Genomic DNA, 27828 nt, shown 5'->3' with positions numbered 1-27828 from the left:
CTACTTTCTTAGTCTTAGTGAGGACGGAGTTTAAGTGTGTGATCAGCGCCTCTCGGGCACCGACGTTTAGACCTTTATATATTCCTTGTGGCCTGGGGACGCCTCGGGATCCTCCACAGTGAGCTGGAGTCACCGAGGACACCTGGTACACCCAAAACCCGATCTTCTACTCCATTATTGAAGCAGAATCAACCTTTGAGCGCCTCTTAAAGCGGCATATCACCGCTTTTTGTCAGTGTGTCAGTATTTAGTGGGGGAAACCTCTGCTGCTCAGCCAGGGATGTTTGGCACACAGTCACAAGTCGTGAATCTGGAGCGGCACATTTCAACAAACTAATCCTTCATGACTTGAGAGCTGCAGTTGACGGTGAAAGCTGCACAGCTGTTGCAGGAAGCGTTGCCGTTTTTATGAGTTCTCATTTCTTTCTGTCTTGTCAGGAGATTCTGTTATGATTTTAATCAGAACGCTTTAGGAACCTACACAGATGTTTTACACTGCCGTAGGGAAACAAATCAATTAAATTCACATAATTATAAACAGGGACTCCTGACACACATTTCTAAGCCTTTTTTGTTTAGTCAGATTATGAGTTTGTGGTTTTGTTGTAGTTCTGATTTGTAAATTGTTAGTAGTGTTTTGGAAAATGCAAAAAAAGGCTTAGTTTTTGTGTTTTGGACTTCAGGTTATTGTGCTTATCTACTCTTTTGAAGTAACATTTATTCAAGTAAATCTCTGTGGGGATTTTTGTGGCATTTGAATTGTGTTTTTTTTATAAAATATACTATTTATGCGACGCTCTTATGACACTATTTGGCAGATTAAAGATGTAGCAGCTGATTTTTGCCTCACTGTTTGCAGGAAATTAGACCCTACGGCAAAAAACGCCAGTGATTTGAAGGCAAAATTTCCCATAGATGGAAAAATAAATGGCATTTACACATTTAGATTGATTCAAATTGGCACTCATCTGTGTATCTCACTCGGATATGTCTTTAGAAACTGTGATACTTGCAAAATAAATAAAAAAAATCATCTGTTTACACATTGTTCCGGAGCCCTAAGTAAATTAGATGAAGATGTTTGCTTCTTTTTTTTTTTCAAAATAACATGAACAATAAAAATAAAAAGAGCTTTATACTGAGAAAATAACTTTTAAATGCTTTTCAGCTCCCAAACAGTTGGAAATGCGTGCCATTGTTGTCCAGCAGGGGTCGCTGTTTCGCTGCTCATCACACCTGTTTTGACTCTGAATTCAGCAGCTGCTCAATGTGCCGCAGCACTGACAAACATACCACGCTTTCTGGATTCCTCCTCCATAACTCACTGCAGCAAACTCATCAAGTCGTGTCCGTTAGCCGGTGTCTGAGCCAGGTGTCAAAAAGCGCCGTCAGACCTGAGCCGCCCCCACTGTGCATCCGTGTCACAATCACAGGGGGGGGGAAAGAAAAGGGGGCTACTTCACAGCCAGACTGGGAAGAGCATATGCGCCACACCAGCTTCTCAGAGTGTCAATTGGATTTTTGTTGTTGTTGTTGTTGTTGGTTATAACACATTTGACATTTTTCCATAAATGTCGTCTTGAGATTTGCAGCTTTTTCCTCAAACAGAGTTTACAGGGATGTGGGAGGGCAAGAAGCGTGCATTTTTTTTTGGTTTGACATGTTGCATAAATCAACTGGTGGGTGGAAGAATGAAGCCTGGAGCTGCAGTCTTTTCTTATAGTTTTATGTCTGCTCTCTACACGTAAAGTGCTTTTGCTCTTATTTCTCCTGCTAAGCACCTCAGAGGAGTTGATGGAGTTCCACTAGAGATTAGAAGTTTACTGTTGGGTCTGGAGAATCACTCAGTTTAACAGAGATATTCTATTGATCTGGTGTGGAAAAAATAAGAATAATTATCATGAATTCCACACTTTTTCCCCCATCCCACTTTTTTAAAGTTGTATTGATCTGTTTATCTCTGTGTCAGTCCATCCCTTCCATTGTCCAACAAATATTCATTGGTTGTTCAGGTCCTTTTAATTGTATGTCCCCAAATATACTCTAGTGTTCCTGATTGCCTTGACATACCAATGAAGTAAACAACAAGATGGTTGGCTGGTTGTAAGTTAAAGGGCAATGAATAATGTTGCAAGGCTGTGCATTTTAAATTTAAACTGAGGAATGAGAATTTCCCACATTTAACCTGGTAAAGAGTTGAATTTAGAACAAACACATCCTGTTGATTAAACCATGTGAAATATGGGAAATACGGATGTTAGTTATTTACATCAATTAAGTGTACAATGGTCAGGATTGCTAACCATTTCCTTAATGTTTTGTCGTTTTTTTTCTTAGCCATGACAGAACAATGCAAGACATCGTCTACAAGCTGGTACCGGGACTTCAAGAGGGTAAAGGATGTTTTACTAGAAACACTTCGAGCTTCAGCCGTGTTGTTTATCTCGGTCTGACTGGTTTTATGTTGTTAGAATACGCACGCACTTTGACAGCTTATCTTGCATTTGTGGATTGTTTTCTATGCCTGAACCACATAGCTGTTAGCGCAGAGATGTAATCAGACACTTGAGAAAACCCCTTGTGTTCGTTGTGTTTGCCTCTTGTGCAGCGGAGATAAAGAAGCAGAGGGATTTCTACCAGAAGTTGGGCATGGAGGTGCCTGGGGACATCAAAGGAGAGCTGTGCAACATGAAGACTCATCCAGATCAGCGCAACGGTACAAACACACCCGTCATACTCCTCCTGTAAGGCCATTGTGCCGCATTCTTACAGACGCGATTTTCATGCACTCGCTGCTCGTTAGACTTTTCTGCAGATGGCATCAAGCGAGGGAGCGCCTTCTTCTGGTAAAGTAGAGACGTCAGCTACTACTTGGGAAGCCTGCTTCAACTTCCAGCCCCAGCCTGCTTGTTCACACAGGCTGCATTTGGAAAACAGAGTTTCGTCCTCTTTCATAAGCCCGATGGTTGTAAGAGAAATATTTAGTTGCAGTGCTATTCCACGCAAAGCCAGTTCATTTCCCCCAAAAACAGCGACAAGCAGTCACCCAGCCACTGAAACAGGCCAGCTGATTAGCCCTGACCTGTAATTTTCCAGCGCAGGTAGATTTTTTATTTTTTTTAGTTTATTAAAGGAGCAAAAGGTGATATTTCACCACTAGGTGGTGCTTGAGCATCGTCTGTAGACCAAAACAAAACCCAGCCCCTCCTTTCCCTTCTCAGGCGTCGCCTTCTATGCGCATAAGTACAAAAACACAGCAAAACGGCTTCACCTCACAGAGGAGCATGTCTAGTGAAGAACTCTAAACTGGACCACATTTGCACATTTGCATCACTGCATCTCTGTCTAGCATTACAAATGCTGCCGAACTTGTAGTTTCTAAATGCATTTTTGCACAAATGCCTTTTTGCACCATCATTTCCGCACATACAAATGGTTTTAAATATTCTCCTGTACACTGTGATTGCACACTGTTTCAATTTATACTGTAATTTACAAGCTGTATGCAATGAAATTTTGTTCTGTATGTACTCTGTACATACAAAATGACAAATAAAGATGTCTAAGTCTAAGAAGTAAGGAGAACATTTTGATCTGCTGGAGGTGCTCTCCGCCATGTTGGTCCAACGCCGCGCTGCTCTGACGGCGGCGTTTTAGGGCAGGGAGGCGCTGAGCCCTGAGTGGCAGCTGTTCACGTGCACACGCGCACGTGCACGGTCCGGCTCGGCTATGTAAACAAGAGACTGGAGAAAAAACACAGAGAGATGCGGTGTGACTGTAGTCCATCTGACATATTTCTCCTTTATCAATAAGCAAAATCTCATTATTTCAGAAAGAAAGAACTAAAAAAATGAGGATGTGAAGAACTAAAATCTGTACTGGGCTGATTGGCGAATCTTTAAATTGTCAACAATATTGTCATTTTCAAATGTCTTGAAGACGTGTTTCATTCATTTGAAGCTTCAGCGGACTGGACGGGGCAAAACTTGTGTTCACTTACCGGCCAGATATGAGTGAAAGCCACGGCTTAATTTTAATGGATGACACGGTGACGTCGTGGCCTCCGGCAGCTGGGCTGTTAATCAGCCCCTCAGTCGTGTTGGTTCGCCTCGCTCTGCTAGACGTCAGCAGCTCATCAGGATCCAAGCGGGCCAAACTCTTCACGAGGAAAATACCCTTCCAACATTTCCGATTAAACAGTCTCTTCAAATGTTTTCCCCTAAAAAGTTTGCAATTCTCCTCACCTCAGCACTGTGAATGTGTCACTGCTCTTATTATCCTATATAAAGAATGAACCCCCCCCAACCACTAATGACTAACATTAGCAGCACAACCATTAGGAACAGCAGAAGCCATTAAACAATACAGATGAAGGCAATTTAGCCAACCAGAGTGAGCTGCTGGTTTGGTTTTTGTGCGCAGCCGTTTTTCTAAACCAGCTCGCTGCTGCGAGATGGTGTGAATGTGTGTCCAGAGGGCTGTCATGCTGGCAGACCTAATCGCTCGCTTAATCCCCCTCTCTGATTTTGGTAATTAAGGCTCAAATAGGAGTGGAGCCGCTCTCCGGTTCTGTTCCTCGAAGTCACTTTCAGCTTGAGCAAGAACACAGAGAAGCCATTCGCCCCAAATGAAATGAAAAACAAAGGAACTTCTGGACTTTTAGTTCAGCGTCGTCTGCATGCAGCAGATTAAAAGTCAAATATATTTCCTCACTGCTTTGGGCTGTGATAATATCTGTGGATTTATGCGAGGATGGTGGCGTCTGACTTTATCTGTAGTGTTTGGTTCATTATCTTGGGTCAAATTTAGTTTGATTTTTGAGATTTTCCATGTTTTTTGTTCTCCCTTCACCATCTAACTATGCTGTCATAGCTGAGATTTGTGTTTGGGAGGAACTTAAAGTCGTGGTAATTTGCAATGTCAGTCTCCAAGCTGATATTTGAGTCTGTTGAAGCAGCACCGTGTAAGTTTTGACCCAAGTATTAGCTTAGTTTGAGATGCATTAAATGATTTTTCAGGTCAAAATAAAGCCCTTGGTGTAAATGGATGCTCAGTGCAGGCTGCCCTTCTCAAAAACTCGTCTATTTAACTTGAGTTGTGCAATGGGTCATGTGGCCTAGAGCGTCGCTTTACAGCAGCCTGAGCTCCCCTTAAACACGAGACCTAACATTACGTGCTTCTACTTTTCAATGTTCGTCATGGCCATGGTTATTATTACAAAATATCACAAAATGCAGTAAATATTGTTCACAAACCTGCAGGTCAGCTCTTCTCCTGCAGCCTTTCATAATCAGATGATCGAGCCTGTTGTCTGCACCGTCGTTCTCTTCCACAGCTCTTAGAGCTCCCCCTCCCTCTCCCTCTCCCCCTGGCTCTGCTTCGTCCTCTCCCTCAATCTGCTGGTCCAAAGTGCTCTGCTATCAGATTCCAAAACACTGAGACTGTTTAGTTATGCATCAGTGATTTATTAGCAGTGGCCTTCAGCAGCGCTCAACCGGAATGTTACAGATCTACTGCCCCCTAGTGGCTAAACGCTATACAACACTGATTTAATGGCTGTTTAGATTTACTAATTTTTGGCCCATAGAGCAATAAACGGTGCGTCCTAAACATGTGAAAATGTGTGCTTGCATCACACTGATTTCTTCTGTTGTAGCGAGATAAAACACCATGTTTTTATTAAACAGGATTCTGGATACCAGTATATTTACAGGCTTTACTGTACTTTTCATACCTATTGGCGGACCTGGTAAAGCCTTAAAATGAATTAATCTTTTATTTCAGTAGCATAATCTCATTGATTTATATAGTTTTTATTTATTTACCTATTGTTTAGAATTCGGGCTGACATCTATATCCAATATTTATATTTATTTTATGGCAGCTAACTGATATTTAATGATATTATACACATTATATAGGTTTCCTTAGCTTTTCAACCCACATTGCTGATGACACAACTTTTGTGCTTCAGTTAAACACTGAATCACCATCATGGTCACCAGACAGATACCAAACAGCCAGTCCCCTCCAGTAATAGCAACAACATAATAAATATTGGTTTAATAATTAATATCGGCACAGTTTTACAAGCCAGGCCGATACTGATGTTAATGCTGACGTTTTGGATACAGTCTGCTCCTAAGCAAGCAGGTTATTATTATTTTTTCTAAAACACATTAATAGATGAAAACGTCCCAACGTGTGTATTTATTTAGCTCTGATCACCGAGGATGGATGACTGTGCCGCGCCTAAACGTTTTACTTCTGTTTGCTTTTAAACGCAGACACTATGTTCTCCGGCGCTGCTTGGCACCAGCCAAAAACAAAAGCTGCTTCCACCAGCACACAGACTCATTTTTCTAAATTACCAGCTTTTCTGAGCACTTAACCCAAGAAGACCGGGGCACACAGGAACACAACAAGTCTGCAGAGTACACTTCTGCTTTTCACGACAATCTAAACTCCCACGCCAATACACACACACATACACACACACGCACACACACTCCATCTCTTACCCGTTGCACAGTAGCCTGAAAATGTCATTGTGCACGCCTGTGGGATTTTAATGTTCGGAAGATGTCCCATAAATCACAAAAGAGGCAGAAGATCATTTTCTAGCAGTACCAGGGGAGACGAAAAGACGCTGTAAGATGCAGGAAACTCAAACAGCCCAGATCTGGGTGACATACGAGGCGCTGTTTTTTAATCTGAGGCTTAACCAAAGCAAGGCCCCTCCTGATGAGCAATAAGCGGGGCTAACTCTGGAGACAAACACCTCGGAGACACCCGGGACAAGCGTAGAGATCCAGTCACAGAGGACCCAACGCATCTACACCGATACGGACCGGATTCCTTTTGTTTCTAAAGGTTGCCGTAAAGCAAAAACCCATCCGTGTTTGCTTTTTTCTGTCACCGCAACGCAGTTTAGACTCCGATAACCAGGTTTTAGAGCTAAAAATTCAATACTGCAACAGTACCGCAGCCAACGAGAAGATTCATAAAAGACGCTGCCTCTAACCTGATCAGTTTGTGCTGCTTGTTCGTCGTGCTTTTATCAGATGGATGATGAGGAGTCGTACACGAGCGCGGCAGTGAGGCAGAGTTGACTGGAAACAGAGAAAACACCTGGACTGAACTTTATCTGGTCGGATTCCCCCTCGGCCGAGATTAATTTGTATTAAAAGCTGAACACGAGCCGCTTGTTGGCTGTCTGGCTAACCAAGAAAACAATATTTACACCAGATAAAGTCATTTAGTTATTGTCAGAATTAAAAACAAATGGATTCTGTAAACCAAAGTGACCAAAAACTGATCCAACGAGCACGTCTCCAACCTTTTTTGTGTAATGGTGTATTCATTTTCTATATTTGATGCAGAAAGTTTTTTTTTTTTTGCTACATTTAGGCTTTTAGGAATGCTGCACAATTATAATAAATGTAACCAAGTTGAATTACTTTTAAACATATCATTGTTAAATAATCCGTCATAAAACTCCTTAAAGGGAAACTCACAAAAATAAGGTTTGTAAGTGAGCAAACCTAAATATTTTTCATGAAACATTCATGTGTTTAGAGGTTTTCCTTGGTTGCTTTCAAATGTGAAAAGTTACAAAAATCGGCTTGTTTCCTATTAATATGTTTATAACTCCACACCTTTTCACCGATGCTTCTCAAAGCTCCCTGCCATAATAATAAGCAGCATTATAGAAAATAATAAGTAGCATTATAGAAGTAACGGATTGTTTTTTATGTTTGGATCTTCGTTGGAGATGTGAGTTGTAAAATCTTATGAATGCTTCTCTGTCTGGGGCGATTTTCTGCTGCGGCGGACACGTTGGTCTGTTTTACCAGAACCAGAACCCTTAGCAGCGAGTCGGCACCACACATGTCGACTTTAAGGAACAAATAAGAAAACCTGAGAGCAGCGAAGGCAAAAACACGGCAGTGTTCAGTTCCAGGTTTCCAGCACTGCCTGGAAAAGTCTGAGACGTCTTTCCAGACTCTGGATAAGTTTGGAAAAGATGACATCAAAGATTATTTATTTATAGATTTTATTCTCTCTGATTTCTTCAAAGATTCATCCTTCATTTCTTTCCCCCTCCTTCCTTCCTTCCTTCCTTCCTTCCTTCCTTCCTTCCTTCCTTCCTTCCTTATATCCCACCCTTCACACCACTCCTCCTTTTTCTTCTTTATTTGCTTCCTTTTGTTCCTCCATCCCTCCCTCTCTCATCCATCCATCCATCCATCCATCCATCCATCCATCCGACCTCCCTCCTTCCCTCCCTCATCCATCCATCCATCCATCCATCCATCCTCCCTCCTTCCCTTCCTCCATCCATCCATCCAACCTCCCTCCTTCCCTCCCTCATCCATCCATCCATCCATCCATCCATCCATCCATCCATCCATCCATCCATCCATCCATCCATCCCTCCCTCATCCATCCATCCTCCATCCATCCATCCATCCATCCAACCTCCCTCCTTCCCTCCCTCATCCATCCTCCATCCATCCATTCATCTATCCATCTAACCTCCCTCCTTCCCTCCCTCATCCATCCATCCATCCATCCATCCATCCATCCATCCATCCGACCTCCCTCCTTCCCTCCCTTATCCGTCCATCCATCTATACATCCATCATCCTTCCTCCTTCCCTTCCTCCATCCATCCATCCATCCATCCATCCATCCAACCTCCCTCCTTCCCTCCCTCATCCATCCATCCATCCTCCATCCATCCATCCATCCATCCATCCATCCTCCCTCCTTCCCTTCCTCCATCCATCCATCCATCCTCCCTCCTTCCCTCCCTCATCCCTCCTTCCCTCCCTCATCCATCCATCCATCCATCCTCCCTCCTTCCCTTTCTCCATCCATCCATCCATCCATCCATCCATCCAACCTCCCTCCTTCCCTCATCCATCCATCCATCCTTCCCTCATCCATCCATCCATCCATCCATCCATCCTCCCTCCTTCCCTTCCCTTCCTCCATCCATCCATCCGACCTCCCTCCTTCCCTCCCTCATCCATCCATCCATCCATCCTCCATCCATCCATCCATCCATCCATCCATCCTCCCTCCTTCCCTTCCTCCATCCATCCATCCATCCATCCGACCTCCCTCCTTCCCTCCCTCATCCATCCATCCATCCATCCATCCATCCATCCATCCATCCATCCGACCTCCCTCCTTCCCTCCCTCATCCATCCATCCTCCATCCATCCATCCATCCAATCCATCCAATCCAAACCTCCCGCCTTCCCTCCCTCATCCATTCCTCCATCCATCCATCCATCCAACCTCCTCCTTCCCTCCCTCAATCCATCCATCCTCCATCCAGTCATCCTCCAGCCATCCATGCCATCCGACCAAATCCCTCCTTCCCTCCCTTAATCCGTCCATCATCTATACAATCCATCATCCGTCCCTCCCGTCCCTTCCTCCATCCATCCATCCATCCAAACCTCCTCCTTCCCTCCCCTAATCCCTCCTTCCCTCCCTCATCCTCCTTCCCTCCCCATCCATCCATCCATCCATCCTCCATACCTCCCTCCTTCCCTTCCTCCATCCATCCATCCATCCATCATCAGCCAACCCTCCCTCCTTCCCTCATCCATCCATCCATCCATCCATCCATCCATCCATCCATCCATCCATCCATCCATCCATCCATCCATCCATCATCCTTCCTCCTTCCCTCCCTCATCCATCCATCCCCCCTCCTTCCCTTCCTCCATCCATCCATCCATCCATCCATCCATCCATCCATCCATCCATCCTTCCTTCCTTCATTCCTTCCACACTCACTCACTCACTCACTCACTCACTCACTCACTCACTCACTCACTCACTCACTCACTCACTCACTCACTCCCTCCCTCTCACCCTCCTTGTAATGGCCGCCCTCTCAGCTCACGCCGGTTTTCTCTTCCTTTTTCTCAAACAGGCGACACAAAGTCAGAAGACACGGCGAACAAGGAGGCTGGAGAGGAGAAGCCAGAGGAGGACAACGACTATCACCGCAGTGACGAGCAGGTACTCCATCAGTTCTCCCCCTGCTTCTTTGTTTTTATTTTACTCTCAACAAAACGGTCAATTACCATAGAATTTAGACTGATATGTTGGGGTTAAACTTTTGTTTTTAATTTCTCGTGTTAAAGGGAAGTTGTTCTGGTTTTCTTCCTGAAAAGGCCTCCCAGTGGTTTCCCAGTGACTTTTACCCTTAGATGATGTCGTCATCCTTGAGCTGTTAGGCTTGTATATTCTGACATCACCGCCATCCAACAGGAAATGTAAACAGGGTCGTTTTCTTGATGATTTTAAACCAATCAGGCTGAATGTTTTCTAGTTGTTGTTGTTGTTGTTGGATAGATCCTCTCTGTAGTGTGAAGCATCTCTCCTGCATACTGATGCACAAATGGAAACGTTTTTTTCATATAAAAAAACAAAACAAAAACAAAAATCAAGCCCTTCATCTCCAAAGAAGCACGTCCTCGCCTGCATGTGGGAGGGGTAGCCTGCCCCGACGTGGGTGAAGATCTTGCCCTTTTGTAAATTCAGCAGCGGTGCAGAAATGCCCACAGAATAGCTAATACGGCAGTCTGAACGCGGTGATGTGAAATGTCACCAGGAGAGGTGGAGAGGGAGAGAGCAGGGGAATACAAGATGACATATAAAAGAGGCAGAAATTGCTGGATTGAGAGCCCAAAATGGCTGCTGACGGTAACGAGGGTGATGAGGTGATCATGAAATTGCAGAATTTCATTCGCAGGATTTTGTGTTGAAGGGTAGCTTCATGCGAGGTGATTGAAAAGGTGAAGCTCATCGGAGGCGGGGGGGCGTTAGGAAGGAAACGGCTGATGTGGGAGGAAGATGAAGGGGGAGAAAGTGATTGGAGAAGACGGTGGAGGTTTTTTACAGAGCTTTTGTGGAAAAAAGATAACAGCTGCCATTAATGTTTCACGAAGACTGCATGGAAGTACTGTGTTTGCTGCATTTAACTGTAGGAACAGAGCTAACCTTTGCCGTTCATGCATAAGCTTAATGCTAGTGCTGGGTATCATCTAGGATGAGCCGATACAATACGATTCTCGATACAATCAGTTTGATTTACTTTGACTCGAATATTGATATTTATTACTTTCAAATTAATGCTCAAAGTCATTCAATCAACAAAACAAGCCAAATATCTATGTTCAATTTATTGAACACTGATATATTAAACAGGGAAACAAAGTTCATTTGGTTCAATGCATTTAACGTATCACAGAAACCAAAAATGTGCCCAAACGTCTGATTTTAGGAACGAAGGAGTTTCTAAGATCCTGTCTGCCATGCCGCAAATTCATCTCACTTGCTCTTCCTCGCTGTGAACAGTAATGGCGCTCTGTAATAACGCCCCCTAGGGATTGGGAGGTATATCGATATCGAAAGCCAGAATATTGATATGAAATCGTTTTCAAAAATATCAATATTAATCTTTGTATCGATTTTATGCACAGCCCTACTTAATGCCAGTATCCAAGTATGGCAGGTTTGGAAATGGGAATGTTTTAAATCCACCAACAGAGCCGTCCTTTTAATTGAGAGGCCAGAAAAAAGTCCCAGAGTGACCTGAGGTGAAAAGAAACACACTTTCACCTCCTACCCTACCTGCGCACTGCCGGTCAGCTGAGTGAAAGAACGCAAACGCAAACGGTTTTAAAAACGTTCCCAGTTTATTAAAACACCAGCAGCAAAAGTGTGAGGACACCTCTTTCTCTTTTTAGGTAAGGTAGCCTCTGATTTCTGTAAGGGAGGGTCGCTGCTACGCCTGGGACAGCAGGACAGCTGCAGGATTGCATAAATACCTCTTGTTGAGCTTTTTTCCTCCATCACGACACAATAAATATATATACTATAGACAGTGATGTTTATTCCTCGATTCATGCTGAATTACCATTTAAATTTGATACATAAGTCGCAGGATCGGCCAAACTATGCAAAAAAAGTGCGTCTTATAGTCCGAAAAATACGGTAATAGGTAATTCAGACCAAAGCATTGCAGTTCCACTTAATACAGACCACAACTGGATGATTTCAGCGTGAAAAGGAGGAATTGAAAAGCGTATATGTTCTCTTTAAGCAAGTAAAAAATATTCAAAACAGGAGTTATGTAAATATGAGCAAACAGGAAGAGGTTTGAAAAAGTTCCGGAGCAGAACTCTGAATGACAGCCGCAGCATTTTACAGGCAGGTAAGGCGAGGAAGACGAGTCCCACCCGTCTCCGGCACGCATGGCCGCCTTCCTGAACACTTCCCAGCTGCCTCCTGGGCGACCTTTCAGACCGTAACCTTGTGGCGTGAGGCGCTGCCAGAGAAAACTAATGAAACTACTGACTCACACAAACAAAGGAAAAAAAACCCCATCAGAAACCACAAATTCTCACGATATTGCCCGGACGTGAGGCCGTCTGGTCAGGGTTATCAATTCATGCAGGAAGAATTGCTCTAAATGTTCTCATTGGTGCCACTGGAGACATCAGATGTCCGGCATCAAAGCAATATACACATATTCAAAATGAAAAGCTCGCTTCAGACCTCTGCGGCAGCTCAGTAACGAGCCCGGAGCTTTTTATGCACGGCACAAAAGGCACACACGGTATTTCTTCTTTGCTCGCCTCTCTCTTGCATCAGTGCGTCTGTGTGTTTAGCTGCAGGAGCCCTCCTCGGCTCCGCGGACCCGTCGGTAATGTGCTGTAATGTTATGAAAGTGCCTGGCAGGCCGCCACCGAGGCGGCACGGAGCAGATCACCAGCAAGGCTTTTATTTATTTATTTATTTATTTATTTTTTACCTTATGAGCTTCCCCTCACCGCCAGCGCCACTGGAAAGCAGATTCACTGCCATGTTGGTCTTTGCTTATTGAAGGGCGGGCTGCGTCGTCAAGCACTGCCGGGCGTTTATACGAGCGTGGAGAGGAGGGGTAAAGTGAAACCCCGGGGATGTCGTCTCCCTGCGTCTGTAAAGAGAGTAATAAACAGAGGCTGGGGGACACCCACACATGAAGAACTACGTATCTGTTTGCCTCTTGATACTAGAGTCCAAGTCATGATAATAATGCATTCTGCCTCCTGTTACCATCCACAAAGCGTACGGGCCGGTGGCAGCGTAACTTTGTGACATTCAGGAAGCCAATAACTAGAGATAACCAGCTCTGCTTCACGTAGAGGAGCTGTGACTAGGGTTGGGAATTGAAAAGATTTTCACGATTCCGATTCCTTTATCGATTCTGTGAAACGATTCGATTCTCTTTTCAATTCCAATTTGGGGAAAAAAGGAGAACAAACAGTTTGATGATGAACATCAACTATGTTTACTTAACTATCACACGACCTTACAAACTAACAAGGTCAAGATGTCCACAGCAAATGTGCAACTGGAGTAACATTTATATTTGTTTAAATAAAAAAAGGAATATAAGAACAAACTTAAATACAGTAGATGAGTTGTTTAGAATACAAGAAAATGTAAGTTTGTTGTGACAGTTGCTTGTTAATCTCTCTTTAGATATCCTCTAACGGAGAAGGCATCCGTTTAATGAAAAAGCATTACTGGACAATTTCAGGAAATAAACTCATCTCCCCCTGATTTAAGTAAACGAACATCACCTTTCTCTCGCTCCCTGAACAGCGGAGATACTTTGTAGCATGTTTCGTTACAAAGTGAGGTAGGAAACTGGTTTATTTCCAGAAATGGCATATGATTTACTGGGCACCACATTAAGCACAGCCAGTGATGTAAAACTAGCTACTTACCACCAGAGGTGCCTTCCATGCTGGTTGTAACTTTAGCTTCTGTCCGGTAAGAATCAAAAACACGGCATTCATTAAATTGTATGCCATGTTGTGCGCTCAGGAATTTCTGCCTGTTGGATCTATTTCCTCCCGCGGATGTAAATGCCACTTTGCAATGATTGCAAAGCGCCTCGTTGCCATCTTTCTCTTCCTTAAAATGAAGCTAAACTTTCGACCGCGCCATTTGTTTTGTTTTGCTTTAAGCCTAACCACGCCGTATTTGCTCACTGAATGCCGTGTGCGTAACTTGCGTAAAAACGTGACGTAACTTGCATAACTTGCTGCTCAGAGCCGGAGCACGACGGAATCGAAAAGAGAACCGTTTAGCGAGCTGCAGAACGGTTCCATGGAATTGGAAAACACGGAACCGGTTCTGAACAGGAACCGGTTTTCGATTCCCATCCCTAGCTGTGAGTGTAAGATAGAGCATTTATCTCCATGTGTAACTTCTGCCTGCTGTAGTTCTAGACTGGACCGGCAGGACGATGGTGTGGATACGGTAACCGCGATCAAAAATGCAATGATTTTGAAATGTTGCAGCTGGGGCTGGACGATATAGAAAAAAAAACATATTGATAAAATAGAAATCAAATTTATCGATATCGATAATTATCAAAAACATTCAAAATATACATTTTAAGTGCAGCCCTGGACAGTTTATGCTGTTGCTTAATGTCCTATTTTTAAATAAATGGATTAAAACACAACGCTTTATTCAACCAACGTTTTATGAAAACTGTAATTGTTAAAAAAGAAGAAAAAGGACACACGCTCTCTGAACTCTCTGAAGGCTGATGGAGCTTTCCTGGGTTTGTGATTGGTTGGGAGGATGCAGTGACTGTAGTATTAACCTACATGATTGGCTAGAATGCATTGTTCTTTTATTGAACTTTTTATTGTCCCCTGTTTTTTATATTGAACTATACATCTATTGATCGATATATATAATAGTTATTGAATTATTGTCCAGCCATAGTCGCAGCACTAAAGCAAAACTACATCAAATGTTGTGCCGGTATTTTAAAAGTCAAAGTGTCTCCTAATTGGGTCTGGAGTATTGATATCGTTTTACACGGGGCAAAATGTTTCATTACTCCATAAATGTTCAGACTCTTGACAGGTAGTGTAGGTTTTTCATCATGTTCAACCAGTGTTGTAGTCAAGTCACTATGCCTCGAGTCCGAGTCCAGGTTCGAGTCACCAGTGTTCAAGTCCGAGTCAAGTCCAAGTCATTAAAAAAAAAATCCGAGTCGAGTCCGAGTCGAGTCCACTACTCATCCGAGTCAAGTCCGAGTCGAGTCACTATTGATCCAAGTTCGTTGTAGGAACATGCCGTGACGTGTGATGTATGACATGAAGCAGTAACATTCCATTGCACTAATAACTCTTTCGCTGTAGTTACCCTTGGTTTTACTCGGTAAAACTACCGCTTTTTCCAAGTCTAAGACGTCTCCTAACCATGGTTTTTAAACATTGTTGTTATGGAACGTGCAACAGCGACTCGAGGTACGCTGACAGGCCGCATATGAAGGATGTTAAAGCCGCAAGCGGCGTCGATCGGCCCTCGCAGCCAAGCGCACTCTGGCCTATTGGCCACCGCCGCGGCTCTGGCCGGCGGGCGGGGTTCGCACACCGCCGGCCGCCCGCCGGCGGGGTTCGCACACCGCCGGCCGCCCGCCGGCGGGCGGGGTTCGCGCACCGCCGGCCGCCCGCCCGACATATCTGGTGCAGATCGGTCGTTGCAGCGAGGAGATACAGCCGTTGGATAATGATAATGCATTTGGCCACCGGACCGGACTAAATTGTTCGGCGGGCCGGACAATTTATACTGATTCTTGGACGGTGACTACAAACAGAAAGAAACGGCCATGAACGCCGAGCAGGAGAAAAACAACGACTTACCTTTCTATCAACTTGGCCAGTTTCCCAGTCTTTCCGAGCCCCTCGACACTCAATCCATCGTTTGAGCTGAACGTTGGTATGTTGTTCCACAGTTCTACCAGTAAAATGGGCGCCTGGACATCCTCTTGTGAAAGTTTAACAGCGAAAAAGTCGGTCATATCCTTGTATCAGTTGCATGTGTAACGGCTGGTTGCTACGAGCGCTCTCACACTGTTTGCCCAACCTTAGCGGCAAGGGGCGTTGCTCATGAGATGGTGACGTCACGTGCGCGGTACGACATTTAGATATTAAAATCATACACCAAATAATATTCTAATGACATATTAAAATTATAGCCTAATGATTTTAAAAAAAGTCGAGTCTTTTTCTCAATTTCCGAGTCAGAATGATCTGAATGTAGGAGTCCGAGTCCAAGTTCGAGTCATCAGTGCGCAAGTCCAAGTCAAGTCACGAGTCTCTAAATTTAGCTAAAGACTCGGACTCGAGTTCGAGTCTCGGACTCGAGTACTACAACACTGTGTTCAACTACTGAAAATCTGAAAAGTGTGACACGCATTTACCCCTAATCACTGTAGCAAATAGAGTCCAACTGTCTGAGGTTTGTTAGAGAACGTTAGTAAATAAATGAAGACAGAGGATCACAGTAAAGAGGTATGGGAGAAAGTTTTAATCAGGATTAGGTTATGATACAATATTCTGAGGTTTAATATATTCTCACAGACCTCCGTTCTGCCCATAAAGGCTGATTCGCGCGGCAGGAATTTATTTATTTATTTATTTCCCAGTGTCCTGTCTAGCAATGTGGCAATAAGAATTGATGTCTTAATGCCAAATAGAGCTCGACAGATTTTGCTTTCACAAGTGGAGCAAACAGCTTTCGCCATAATGCTCCGCTTGATTTGTGCATGTAAATAGCTTTATTGTGATTCCTGCAGGGAGAATTTCAAATTATATGGACACTACAATGGGAAAGTAGGAGAATAAAAGAAAAACAAGAAGAGAAAAAAAAAGAAAGAAGAGGTGAAAGAAAGAAGAGATAAAAGGAAGAGAATGATAAAACGCCCTCTGTCTGCTCCATCACCTGGAAAGAGACACAAAAAGAACAGCACAACCAACAGACATAAAGCAACAGATACAATCAAGTAGCACCTTGATACCATTGCTAAATGTAATGTGATGCCTGAAAAAAGAAAGTGAAAGAAAATAAATAAATAAATTATAGGCTTTCTGTATATAAGTGAACCTTTAATACCTGGGACCCAGCACCCGTGGGAGTTTGTGAGAGTGCACTAGTTTAGGTGAAAATTATACAGAAGGAAATAGCTCGATAGTGGTTGTGGAGAACCAAAGACCGCGGCAGGAATTTAAAATAGTCGGCCATAGAGACACCACACGTAACGATAAAGAAAAATCCTAGATAAAAAAGGGTTTGCTCGTACAGTGTGTGGCGTCACACCAACAGGGGGAGAATAATTGGTGATAGTTTGTGAACTAATTTTAGCGAAGAAAACACAACAAAAAGAAAAGGCGTTTGACCGGAGGCTGTGCGCTTGTTGCACTATGAAATGAAGGCGAGTTTTTTATTTTTTTCTCTCTGGGAATCCCTCACCTCGCTTTCTGATTGGCTAATGTCACATTCAACAGGCTGCGTGTGCGTTTGTCTTGACGAGACACCACACACTGTGACATCCAACATGTTGAATGTCCCCGATTTGAGGTCGGTGCGCCCTCTCAGAACGGGGAGATGGGGTCGAAAATCGGGTTAAAAATCCTGCCTTGTGAACCGGCCTTCTTCTTAGCAAAGGAAAGTGTGGAATATCTGCAAAGAGATCATCTGAAGAGCAGAAGAACCCGTTAAGACAGCGGCGGGTCTGCATGTACGTCTAATCGTCTCCCTGTTTGTCGTCCCAACAGGTCAGCATCTGCCTGGAGTGCAACAGCAGCAAGCTCCGAGGTCTGAAGCGTAAATGGATCCGCTGCTCGGCGCAGGCCACCGTCCTCCACCTCAAAAAGTTCATCGCCAAAAAGCTTAACCTGACATCGTTTAACGAGGTACAGAAAGCGACGCACTCCGCCAGCCGCACAACGTACAGGCGAACCTCAATCAATCAGAATATCATTGAGAAGTCAAAGTGGTTCAGTGGTTCTGGGGTATTATCTAAAAATGCGTCTTATGGAGATTCGTTACACACAGAGATCCATTTTCAAGCATTGATTTCTTTTAATTATGATTATGACTCAACAATGAAAATCTAAAATTAGGCTTTCCTGAATATTAGTATGTTACACGGTAGTAATAACTAAAGGTTTTATGTTTAGTTAACAAGTTAAATACCTCACTACTGATGCATTATTTTATGCAAAAGAGCCCTGAACAGGTGTTGAGGACATAAGCTGTAGAGCAGATAGAAATACTTTTAAATAATAATAATAATAATAATAATAATAATAATAATAATGCATTTTATTTATAGGTGCCTTTCTCAACACTCAAGGTCGCCTTACAGAATCAACAATAAAACACTGAATCCAATAAACATTGGATCAACAAAGAGCAGGAATAAAATAAGAAAGAACAGGAGAAAGGATGGGATCCTTACAATCAAATTAATTTTAAAAATCATAAAGAGCCCAGATTTCTTGTTTAAAAATACATTTTATTGGTCTGATCTAATGTTGTAATTGTCCGAGAGACAACATTCAGGGTTTTTATTATCCGTAGGCCTTTATCATCAGAATTAACAGAAATATCACTTGAAATATATCACTGTGTGTACTGAATCTGTTACGTACAAGGTTAATTTTTTTAAAATTGAATTAAGGAAATAAATGATATTACAGTGTATTGAGATGAGCCTGTATTTCAGTCCTATTGGGTTTGTTTATTTAGCACCGATTCACAGGAAATGTCGTCTCAAGGCAAAAAAATTCAGTTTATTTACAGAAACACAGTCAATTTAATCTGCACTTATTGACAGGTACAGAGTCAATTTCACACATTCCAGTTCAATCATGGTTATAAAACAAAGCTGTTGATTATTCCCTCTGGGGAAGTTTTCATTCTAAGGGAACTCGGCTGATTGTATCGAGTCACTAACTTTGCAGCAATCTCTTCTTCTGAACAAACGTATGTCAACATTGGAGAGTTTTGGCATTCGGTTGTTAATTTTGCAGCAATCCCTCATACTGAGCATGCATGTAGCGCCCGTGGAAAGCGAGCCTGTTGTAAAAGCTAAGTGACGTCAAATAGACAAATTCATAATAGTCGCAGCAATAGCTCCTCACCCGTATGTGACAAATCAATTTGCCATCAAATTTGTCTTAAGTAAAACAAAAAGATATTACTTAAATATTCCAATATTGTTTAAAAGTTTCCATCTGTATAATTGTACGTTTTAATCCGAATTAAATATAATAAGTGGTTCAGAGGAAACGTCTTCAGCCTTCAAGCTTGTTTTTCTAGATTAAAATAAATATACGAGTAGTTTTTCCTTCGATGCTGTGACTCAAAAATTGTGCTCGGTGTAATTAGGATGAAAACAAGCCCTCATGATATCTAATGTTTCTATTTATTGTCTTCACCGCCCCGTTCAGAGCAGCAGGGGGCTGAGAGTGGGCGGCGATCTGACAGATGGATTTTTAGATGGCTGTGAATAACCGTCACAATCGCCTTCTCTTTGTCTGTTTTACCCATTTTTCTCTGTGTCTTTTAATTTTTTTGGCTGTCACACAGATGAGTGGGTCGGCTCCATTAGACGGCCGGCCTGCGTAGCGCAGCTCCGATGAGGCCGCCGCTCTCCTCCCGCCAGCTATTGTTGTGCCGTTTACTGACCGCTCCGCTCTGAGCGTCGAGTTTTACAACAAAGAACGTAAACCCGCCCGTCTAAACGCATCTGCCAAAAAAAGGTCTGATGGTTAATAATTCAAGGAGGGACAGGAATGTACACATTTACAGAGAAACCAAGGAAGGAGATGCTCAAAAATAACACCAATGGGGCACCAGACGATTAAAGCTAAATTGAAACCACTGCATGTGTATTACATCCAGTAGATGCTGAAAGACATTTTCACTGAGAAAGATTTATTGGTGGTACAGAGGCAACGATGAGCATCACCTAGCCGGCGAATAATCGGAAAACCACTTTGCTTTTCTGTTAGCTATAAGGACCAAATTAATTAATAAATGCTACATTTATTCATAATATTGTGATTAAAAAAACGTTTCAACAAAAAATTTTTTAAAATTAAGAGCACGATGAGGAGCACCTTAACGAACGATGTGATTGGCGGAAACGTTTGTGCCCCCTTAAGGCTGAGGGAAGGTTTTCGTTGCGTTGCGCGAGTGTGACAGGGAGACGCGAGTGTGTAGAAATTTGTCTGTGCAAGAGTCGGAGCGCTCAGGAAAAAGGTTGGTAAGCACTTCTTCTACAAAAAAAAAAATACTGTTTAGCCTATTCAGATCTGTTAATGACAGAACTGTACACCTCTGTAAGTTAAGCCTTAAAGGTCGTTATCTGTGTCTTGTACAAAAAAATAACCCTGAAAAATAATCCTCAATATTTCTACACAGCAAAGAAAAGCATTTTAAGCCATGTTTTATATGAAAATCTCCAGTCATTGTATTTTTATTAGGTTGCTGGAATGTGCTGTTTATATATTTTTTTTCACTTCTGGGGAATTTATAGCTTAAACTCTCTGCATTGTTCCTGAAAATAGTTGATGCAGTTTAACATTTTTAAGTCTTGATGAAATGTGAGAACCAAAACATGCATTTCTGATTACTTACCACAGCGATTCATGTCCTCTCTCCACATTTTGATGTTCCCCTTTCCACCTGAACAGCGTCCAGCTTTCTAAGCGCAGATAAACAGTCCAAGTATCATTCTGCTGAGAACCAGCAGGGGGCGCTGGGACACACACGCCCTCCTTCCGGCCTCCCCACTCCCGCTCTGTCTCGGTATCGATGAGCAGACGCTGTCCTGTAGAATATCCATGCTTCTTCATGGTGGGAAATAAGATTCATCGAGCCAGACGCGTGTTCGCTGTTGAACTTGAGTAGTCTGGTTCCTTTGTTAAAACAATGAGACGTGAACCTAAGCTTCATCATCATTCTGCACAGATAAAAACCAGCAGCATTAACCTCGCACTTCATTTACTGAGGTCATGCAGTCTACCTCTCTCTTTCTCTTTTTCTGGGAACACAAAGATTGCATTTCCTCCATCTTTCCGCTCTGGTGTAGTTCAGTAATTTGGCTTCCCTGCTTCTTTTTCCACAGCTGGACATTTTATGCAACGAGGAAATCCTGGGAAAGGACCACACTTTGAAATTTGTTGTTGTGACAAGATGGAGATTTAAGGTAACAAAAGCGCTCAAAAAGACTGAAGGTTGTTTGAAGTTTTGATGTAATAAACATGCATTGCAGCTGAGTCAGCACGCCATATGCTGGTACTACCTGCAGGTTGTAAAGTCGTCTTACAGAGTTAATTGTTACATGTGGTTAAGCTAAATCTTATTCTGGTGAATGAGGTATGTTGAATATATTTATATAACTCCTCTCATAGTTAAATTAGGTTTGGTCTAGTTAATGTGTGGTTTTTTTGGCTTAGAAAGGTGCAGAGGAGCAGATTCAGCAATACTACAATAGCTCTACTTTACCGTATTTTTCAAACTATAAGTCGGATCAGTCATAAAATGCATCATGCAGAGGAAAAAAACACAAGTCGCACTGGACTATAAGTCACATTTATTTAGAAATTTATTTCACAAAACTGACATTTAATCTGGTAAGGCAACTTATTTAATTACACAGCTGCATCCACAACAGGCTGAATAACATGGAACATGCCTGGGTATTTAATATATATGTCACATCTGACTATACTTTTTGTACCTGGGAGGTTGAATGAGGTGAATTAGCATAACAAGTTAGCAACTCCAACCGGGAAAGTTCTCAACGACCCGTTATGCTGAAATTAGACCGTGAGCGTAATGGTGCTGCGTGCTAAGCTAACAGTATGACACGGATTTTTGAGAGCAACATAGAAAGGTCTTGAAGGTGCATCAGTGAAGCTGTAAACCGCCCAGACAACATAAGCTAACGCTAGCTGTTGTTAGCTTCACGGACAGCACAATAACGGGGTTCTGTCGTGGTCTGGGATCTTCGAGTTGCACCACGCAACGCTTTGCTGCGTGAAGGCAGACTGAAATAATGAAACAAGTGTTCAGTCTTTGTTGTCTATAAGTTAATGTTTGGCTTAATTTGAAGTGGTACAGGAGCAGGATAGTTTTCACAAGCCTAGAACGCCCTGTTGAGGATAGACGGTAATTTAGCAACATGTTATATTTAATATATATGTCACATCTGACTATACGTTGCATGATCAGTCAAACTATGTAAAAAGTGCGACTTGTTGTCTGAAAAATATGGTAATTAAGACACTCAGATTCTAAAATCCACTGAAATAAGACATTTCTTTTTTTTTTTACTTCATAGTCTAACAAGATAGTGATTTTACTTTAATAAATCCAAAATGCAATCCTTAAATCTTGGAACTATGTATACATTTTGTAAAGCCACAAACCGTAACATATTTTATTGAGATTTATGTGACAGACCAACATAAAGTGCCAAATAAATTCAATTCAGTTCAATTTTATTTATATAGCGCCAATGCATGATACATGTCATCTCAAATCAAATTCAATCAAATTATACAGATTCGTCAAAAAGTTTCTTATCCTGAAATGACAGAGAACAAAAAGTTAAAAGCTGAAATAACAAAAAGAAATGCAAATTGGTGAACAGTAGGAGAAGTCAGCAGAGTGAGAAATTTGGAGAACAAAGAGCATCATGAAGAACAAGGAACCTGACACACAGTCCAGGGAGGAAGTAGTGGAGAAGTTTAAAGCAGGATTAGGTTATAAAACAACATCCAAACCTTTGACCATCTCACAGAGCTTCATTCAATACCATCCTAACAAAAAATTATGGCATAGCTGGAAACCTTCCATGGAGAGCGTTATTCTGAGAAGCAGCCAAGATGGTTACTCTGGAGTAGCTGCAGAGATCCACCGCTCGGGTGGAGGAGAGTCTGTTGATCAGATAACTGCTAGAGATGGACTCCAAAAACCTGACCTTTATGGAAGAGTGGGTGGAAAAATAAAGAGTGACCATGAAGATAAAGTGTTAAATTTTAAAGTTTAACACGAGCCATGTTGGGGGTCAAGGCAAACATGTGGAGGAAGGTTCTCTGTCGTATATAACGGAGAACTACCCCACCGTGAAACATTGTGTTGGCAGCATCGTGCTGTGGGGATATTTTTCTTCAGCAGAGACAAGGAAGCTGGTGGGAGTTAAAAAGAAGATGAATTGAGCTAAAAAAGGGACAATCATGGAAGAAGATGTTAAGAGGCTGCAAAGACTGGGGTGGGCATCACTAATAATACATCCAGAACTACAAGGAACTGGTTAAAATCAAAGCCTCTTCATGTGTTAGATCCGGGGTGTCAAACATACGGCCCGCGGTCTGGTTCCGCCCCGCCGAACAATTTAGTCCGGCCCGGTGGCTAAATACATTGTCATTATTCAAAAAAAATTTTTTTTTTCTTTTTTTATCCAGTGTCTTCTCTGGCAATGTGGCAATAAGAATTGTTGTCTTAATGCCAAAAAGAACTCATCAGATTTGACTTTCACAAGTGGAGCAGTACTGCTTTTGCCATAGTGCTCCGCTTGATTTATGAATGTGAATAGTTTTATTATGATTCATGCTGCTGGGAATATCTCAAATGATATGGACACTACAATGGGAAAGTAGGAGAGGAAAGGAAGAACAAAAAGAAAATGTGATAGAAAGAGGTGATAAAAGGAAGAGAATGATAAAACAATTGTTGAACAAAAACATATACTTCGTTTAATTGAAAATCTGCAGTTCCTATATTGTCCACGAGGGGCGCTGTGTTTTAATCAGCAGATGGTAGCACTGAGCTTCAGGTGTGAAAAATTGATTTTAAATCATTTCTTATTTTTTATCTGTTTGATGTATTTTGTCATGTAGGACAGTGTTTTTAAGTTCCAAAAAATGTGAATAAATGTTTTTCAACATTGTACAATCACTGTGATCAGTTCTTATGCATAATGCACTTAAGTAAATGTTTAACTGAGTAAAACGCTGAGGTTATTCATAATATATTGTGTAAAAGTGAAATTCATTTAATATAAAAATCAACAACAAGTCCACATTTATTAGTTCTATTTAATCTTGCAATGAGTTAACTCGTGTGGCCCTCTTGAGATTAGATTAAGTTGTATGCAGCCCCTAAACCAAAATGAGTTTGACACCCCTGTGTTAGATAATTGCTATAATGCTATAATTTTCCCATCCTCCACAGAAACATATCGCTTTAGAGCCAAATGCAAGCAAAATAAAAACATTTTTTAAGGGTTTTCCATGAGGTATAACGTGCTGTTCATCTTCTGTGGAGAGTCTGAGCTTTACATTTACAATAAAAATAAAACAACAGCCCTAGAACTGAAGGAAAAAGGAAACAGAGTCTGAAAGAAAATGGTCTGGAGTTTTGAAATAGGAGTGAGTTTTACCCTTTGAGTGAAGGAGCTGTTGACTGCAGCGCTGCTACCTCAGGGCGGCTGATCTGAGATCAGAGGGTCAGAAGGATCGCGCCGACCCGAGCTCTGCAGCTCAGAAGCAAAACCTTAAAGTAAAATGTGTTTTCCATTTCAGAAATCTCCGCTCCTGCTCCATTACAGACCGAAGATGGACCTGCTGTAGCTACGACGGACACACTGGTTGTTTTATTTGGATCTTTTTGGTCGGCTCAGTCGCCGCAGACTTTAGTGAAACTTTCTTCTTCTTTTTTTTATTATTTATGCAAAGACGATCAACCAACACCAAGCAAACACCTGACGTCGACAAAAGCCAGCAATTTGACATCTAACGAGACAAAAAAAACTGGCACAGGACCTGCAACACCGGCTTTACGAACTAAAACAACCTTTTTTTTTTTCACCCCCCCCCCCATCTGCTACATCCTACATATGTGAAAAAAACAGAAAATGGAAAAAAAAAAGGAGAGAAAGAATATATTTATACTTTTGTACAGAAAAGACATGAACCAAGACACTACTGGTGCTCTGTTTACACACAAACAAGATGTCTGGAGTCATCTGAACATGTTTTTCCAGCTTCATCCTCTTCAGACGATGACTGACGGGAGATAAAGGTGTTTTTTTTTTTTACTATAAATAAGAATATACATAAAAAGGTGTCTTTTCACAATACACAACATGTTCTGGGAGCACAGAAAGTTTATGGAAAAGTTATATAACGCATCAATTTTAAGCAGATAAATCAATTTTCCTTGAATCGTTTTTTTTTTTCTTTTTTTTTTATTCATTATGTCTGATTTGGATTCCTGATGATTGTCAATTGTGAATAGGCTTTTTTTGTGTAGTAATTTATGTTTCATATGCTGATATTGTACATAAAATGTCATTACAGAGAGATTGAAGAGAGACTTTAGACTGTTAAATAGAAAAAAAAAGAGTGGATCCCTGAAGTGCTATCTATATGGTGATTAAGACAGACTCGCTATCAGTATCAGATTATATAAAAACGTCTTTATGTTGTCTGAGGAGGACACAAAACAGCTATATCAAATCTGCAACCATTTATGTGTTTGTTGGGTCTGAATATGTGAACCGACCTTAACGGGGAGGAGGAGGCAAACTGTCCCCATCTGAAAGCTCCTCCTCTAGAGAATATTTGCCCGGAAGACATACAAGATGTTGTCATTTAGGCAGAGAAATTGTCCATTTTGATTTTATGTCTTTACACCAAGCAGTCCTTAATATCCGTCCTTGTTTTCCTGCACTGGTTTTTATCAGCAGCAGAAACTTTTACCTTCACCTGTAAGGAATTTTATATAAACTAGACTCAGCAGCTCCACTTGCAGTCTTACCCCGTTTGTCCTGATTTATGTTTTTGGGTGTTTAGATGTGGACGGAGTCGGAGGACAGGCATTTATCTGTGCAGGAAACACAGCAGGTCAGTCGTTACTGGTGTTGCATCTTCTTTATTTTATTTCATTTTTTTTTTCTCAAGAGACGTATTTCACTGCCAGTTGGAGAAGCTGCACGGTCTTCAGGTGCATTCCTGCAAAAACGATTAGATTTTTTTTGTTCCTGTATTTTGAATGTTTTGCAGAACAGCCAGCATTCAAGTGTTTTTTTTTTTTTTTTACAGTAACACAAATTCAGGTCTCAACAATATCCGAGGTATTATTTAGAGCATTTTAATATTGAAATTCAGAATTGATTGACCACAGTCGGGTGGTTTGGTGCTTTAAATGTACGTTTGTAACCTTAAGGATGTTTATATGTCAACAACATGCTGTTCTTAACTGTGTGAAGCGGCAGATCCACAAAAAAAAAAAGGTCTTTGATTCCTGAGCGCCGTGGCAGACCTCAAGTATCGTTACTTCTCAGCCTCCTTCACCCTCTCCACTGAATCAGTCCGCTACATGTTCTTCTGTTACATCCCCAAAGTAACGCGTCACACAGATGCATCTCGATCGTGTAGAGTATAATTAAGCAGTTCCATTATTTCAACGATTCAATAAAAAAAAAACAAAATTAAAGTCGTAAAGATTTATTATACACGGTTATGTATTTATTTGAGCGATATGGCCGATAGAAACCCAAAATTCTGTTTCTAAGAAAATTAACGTGTTACATCAAGCCAATAAAAAAAGGTGTTTAATAAAGAAATATCAGCGTAATCAAAGGTACGTCCCTGTTCTGTAAAATATGTAACCAGCTGTCGGTCAGGGTCTCATCTTCATCACCCCATAGAGTCGGCTTTGGGTTTAGGTCAGTTTACTGAGCAGTTGAACACAGCGATACCAGAGTCATTAAACCACTTGCTTTTTTTTACCAAAACCTTTTTCCTTCCACTTGACTTTCCATAAACATTGGGTACATTGCTCTGAACAGCCAACGTCTTTAGCAATGACATTCTCTGATGAGCAGCCGTGGTCGTATGGACCTTAGCGTGGATGCGACGTCATATTTCTGAATTAAAAATCCCGTTTTACTTGTCATATAATCAGGTTTTAGAAATTGAACTTTGGGTTTTCATCAGCTGTCAGCAGTTATCAAAGTAATTGAAATAAATGCCTAAATGCATCACTCCGTGTAATAAATCTTTATAAATAGGAGTTTCCCTTTTTGAATTAAATGACCTGGATGTTGTCGTTTCAGTGATATCTCTGCTTATTGCGATGCGCAGTCTGTCACCAACAAATCTTGTCAAAATCGGCTCAAACATCTCCACCAATCATTTAACGGGAAAGTGAAATGTTGAGTCTTAAAGTCCCCCTGACCGTGGCTGCTCATTGTCTTTGGTTTTGGTGATAGCATTTTATTTAGAAATGCACCAATTTAAAGTTTTCTCTAAGGTCACTTTTATTTTAAAGGAATATAAAATATACAGATGATGAGTTATAAGTTTAAAACTAGATGGAAATCAGCAATTAGGACCTTCGTTTACAGCAACAAAATGATGTGGCTCTTTTTCTAACACTTTTTCCTTCCACTCAACTTTCCTATAACAAGTTAATCTTGATAAATTAGAGTATTTTAGAAAAGGTCAGTTATTTTAGTGACTCAATTCACTGAAGTCCTTATTCCTGGTAATTATGATTTCCTATTTAAAGCTGACGAAAACTCAAGATCTAATTTCTTAGAAGATTGGATATGTGCTTCTTTTGCAAATATCTTTTGTGATATATACCTAAACTTTATCAGATCTTTACTAAACTAAAAATAGTTTGCCAGAGAACGTTCTGCTTGCTGATCAGTATACAGCCTGAAAAAAGGGAGTTTTGATACATTTTTATGGACTGAAAAATAATATATGTCCTTCCAATGACCAATCATAGCCAAACAATAGAAAACTAATTTCTTGGTGCATTACTAATTACAGCAGCTAATGAACAATTTGAGTTGAAGATTAAATAAATTGCAAAAATTCATGAAAAAATATATATTCAGTGTAATGATTCAAA

At 41.5% G+C, this 27828-nt stretch overlaps 1 protein-coding gene across 2 annotated transcripts in view; it reads left to right on the top strand.

Annotated features, from left to right (window-relative positions):
• LOC105925797 (polycomb group RING finger protein 3) overlaps positions 1–26386 on the top strand; it is an 80080-nt gene extending 53694 nt beyond the window's left edge. The window contains exons 5-10 of one of the 2 annotated variants that reach the window (XM_012861824.3): positions 2338–2393; positions 2609–2716; positions 9956–10044; positions 17661–17798; positions 21023–21103; positions 24486–26386. In XM_012861824.3, the coding sequence (XP_012717278.1) occupies positions 2338–2393; positions 2609–2716; positions 9956–10044; positions 17661–17798; positions 21023–21103; positions 24486–24533 (520 nt within the window). In that variant the 3' untranslated portion in view covers positions 24534–26386. Of the gene's footprint in view, positions 1–2337; positions 2394–2608; positions 2717–9955; positions 10045–17660; positions 18126–21022; positions 21104–24485 lie in introns of those variants that run through there. The other variant, XM_036127594.1, reaches the window with a different exon arrangement.
• The last annotated feature ends 1442 nt before the right edge of the window (positions 26387–27828 follow it).

Source organism: Fundulus heteroclitus, chromosome 23 (genome assembly GCF_011125445.2).
Source record: "Fundulus heteroclitus isolate FHET01 chromosome 23, MU-UCD_Fhet_4.1, whole genome shotgun sequence".
Taxonomy (NCBI): Eukaryota; Metazoa; Chordata; class Actinopteri; order Cyprinodontiformes; family Fundulidae; genus Fundulus; species Fundulus heteroclitus.
The sequence above is the reverse complement of the archived record's forward strand: the minus strand, read 5'-3'. Positions and strand labels throughout refer to the sequence as shown.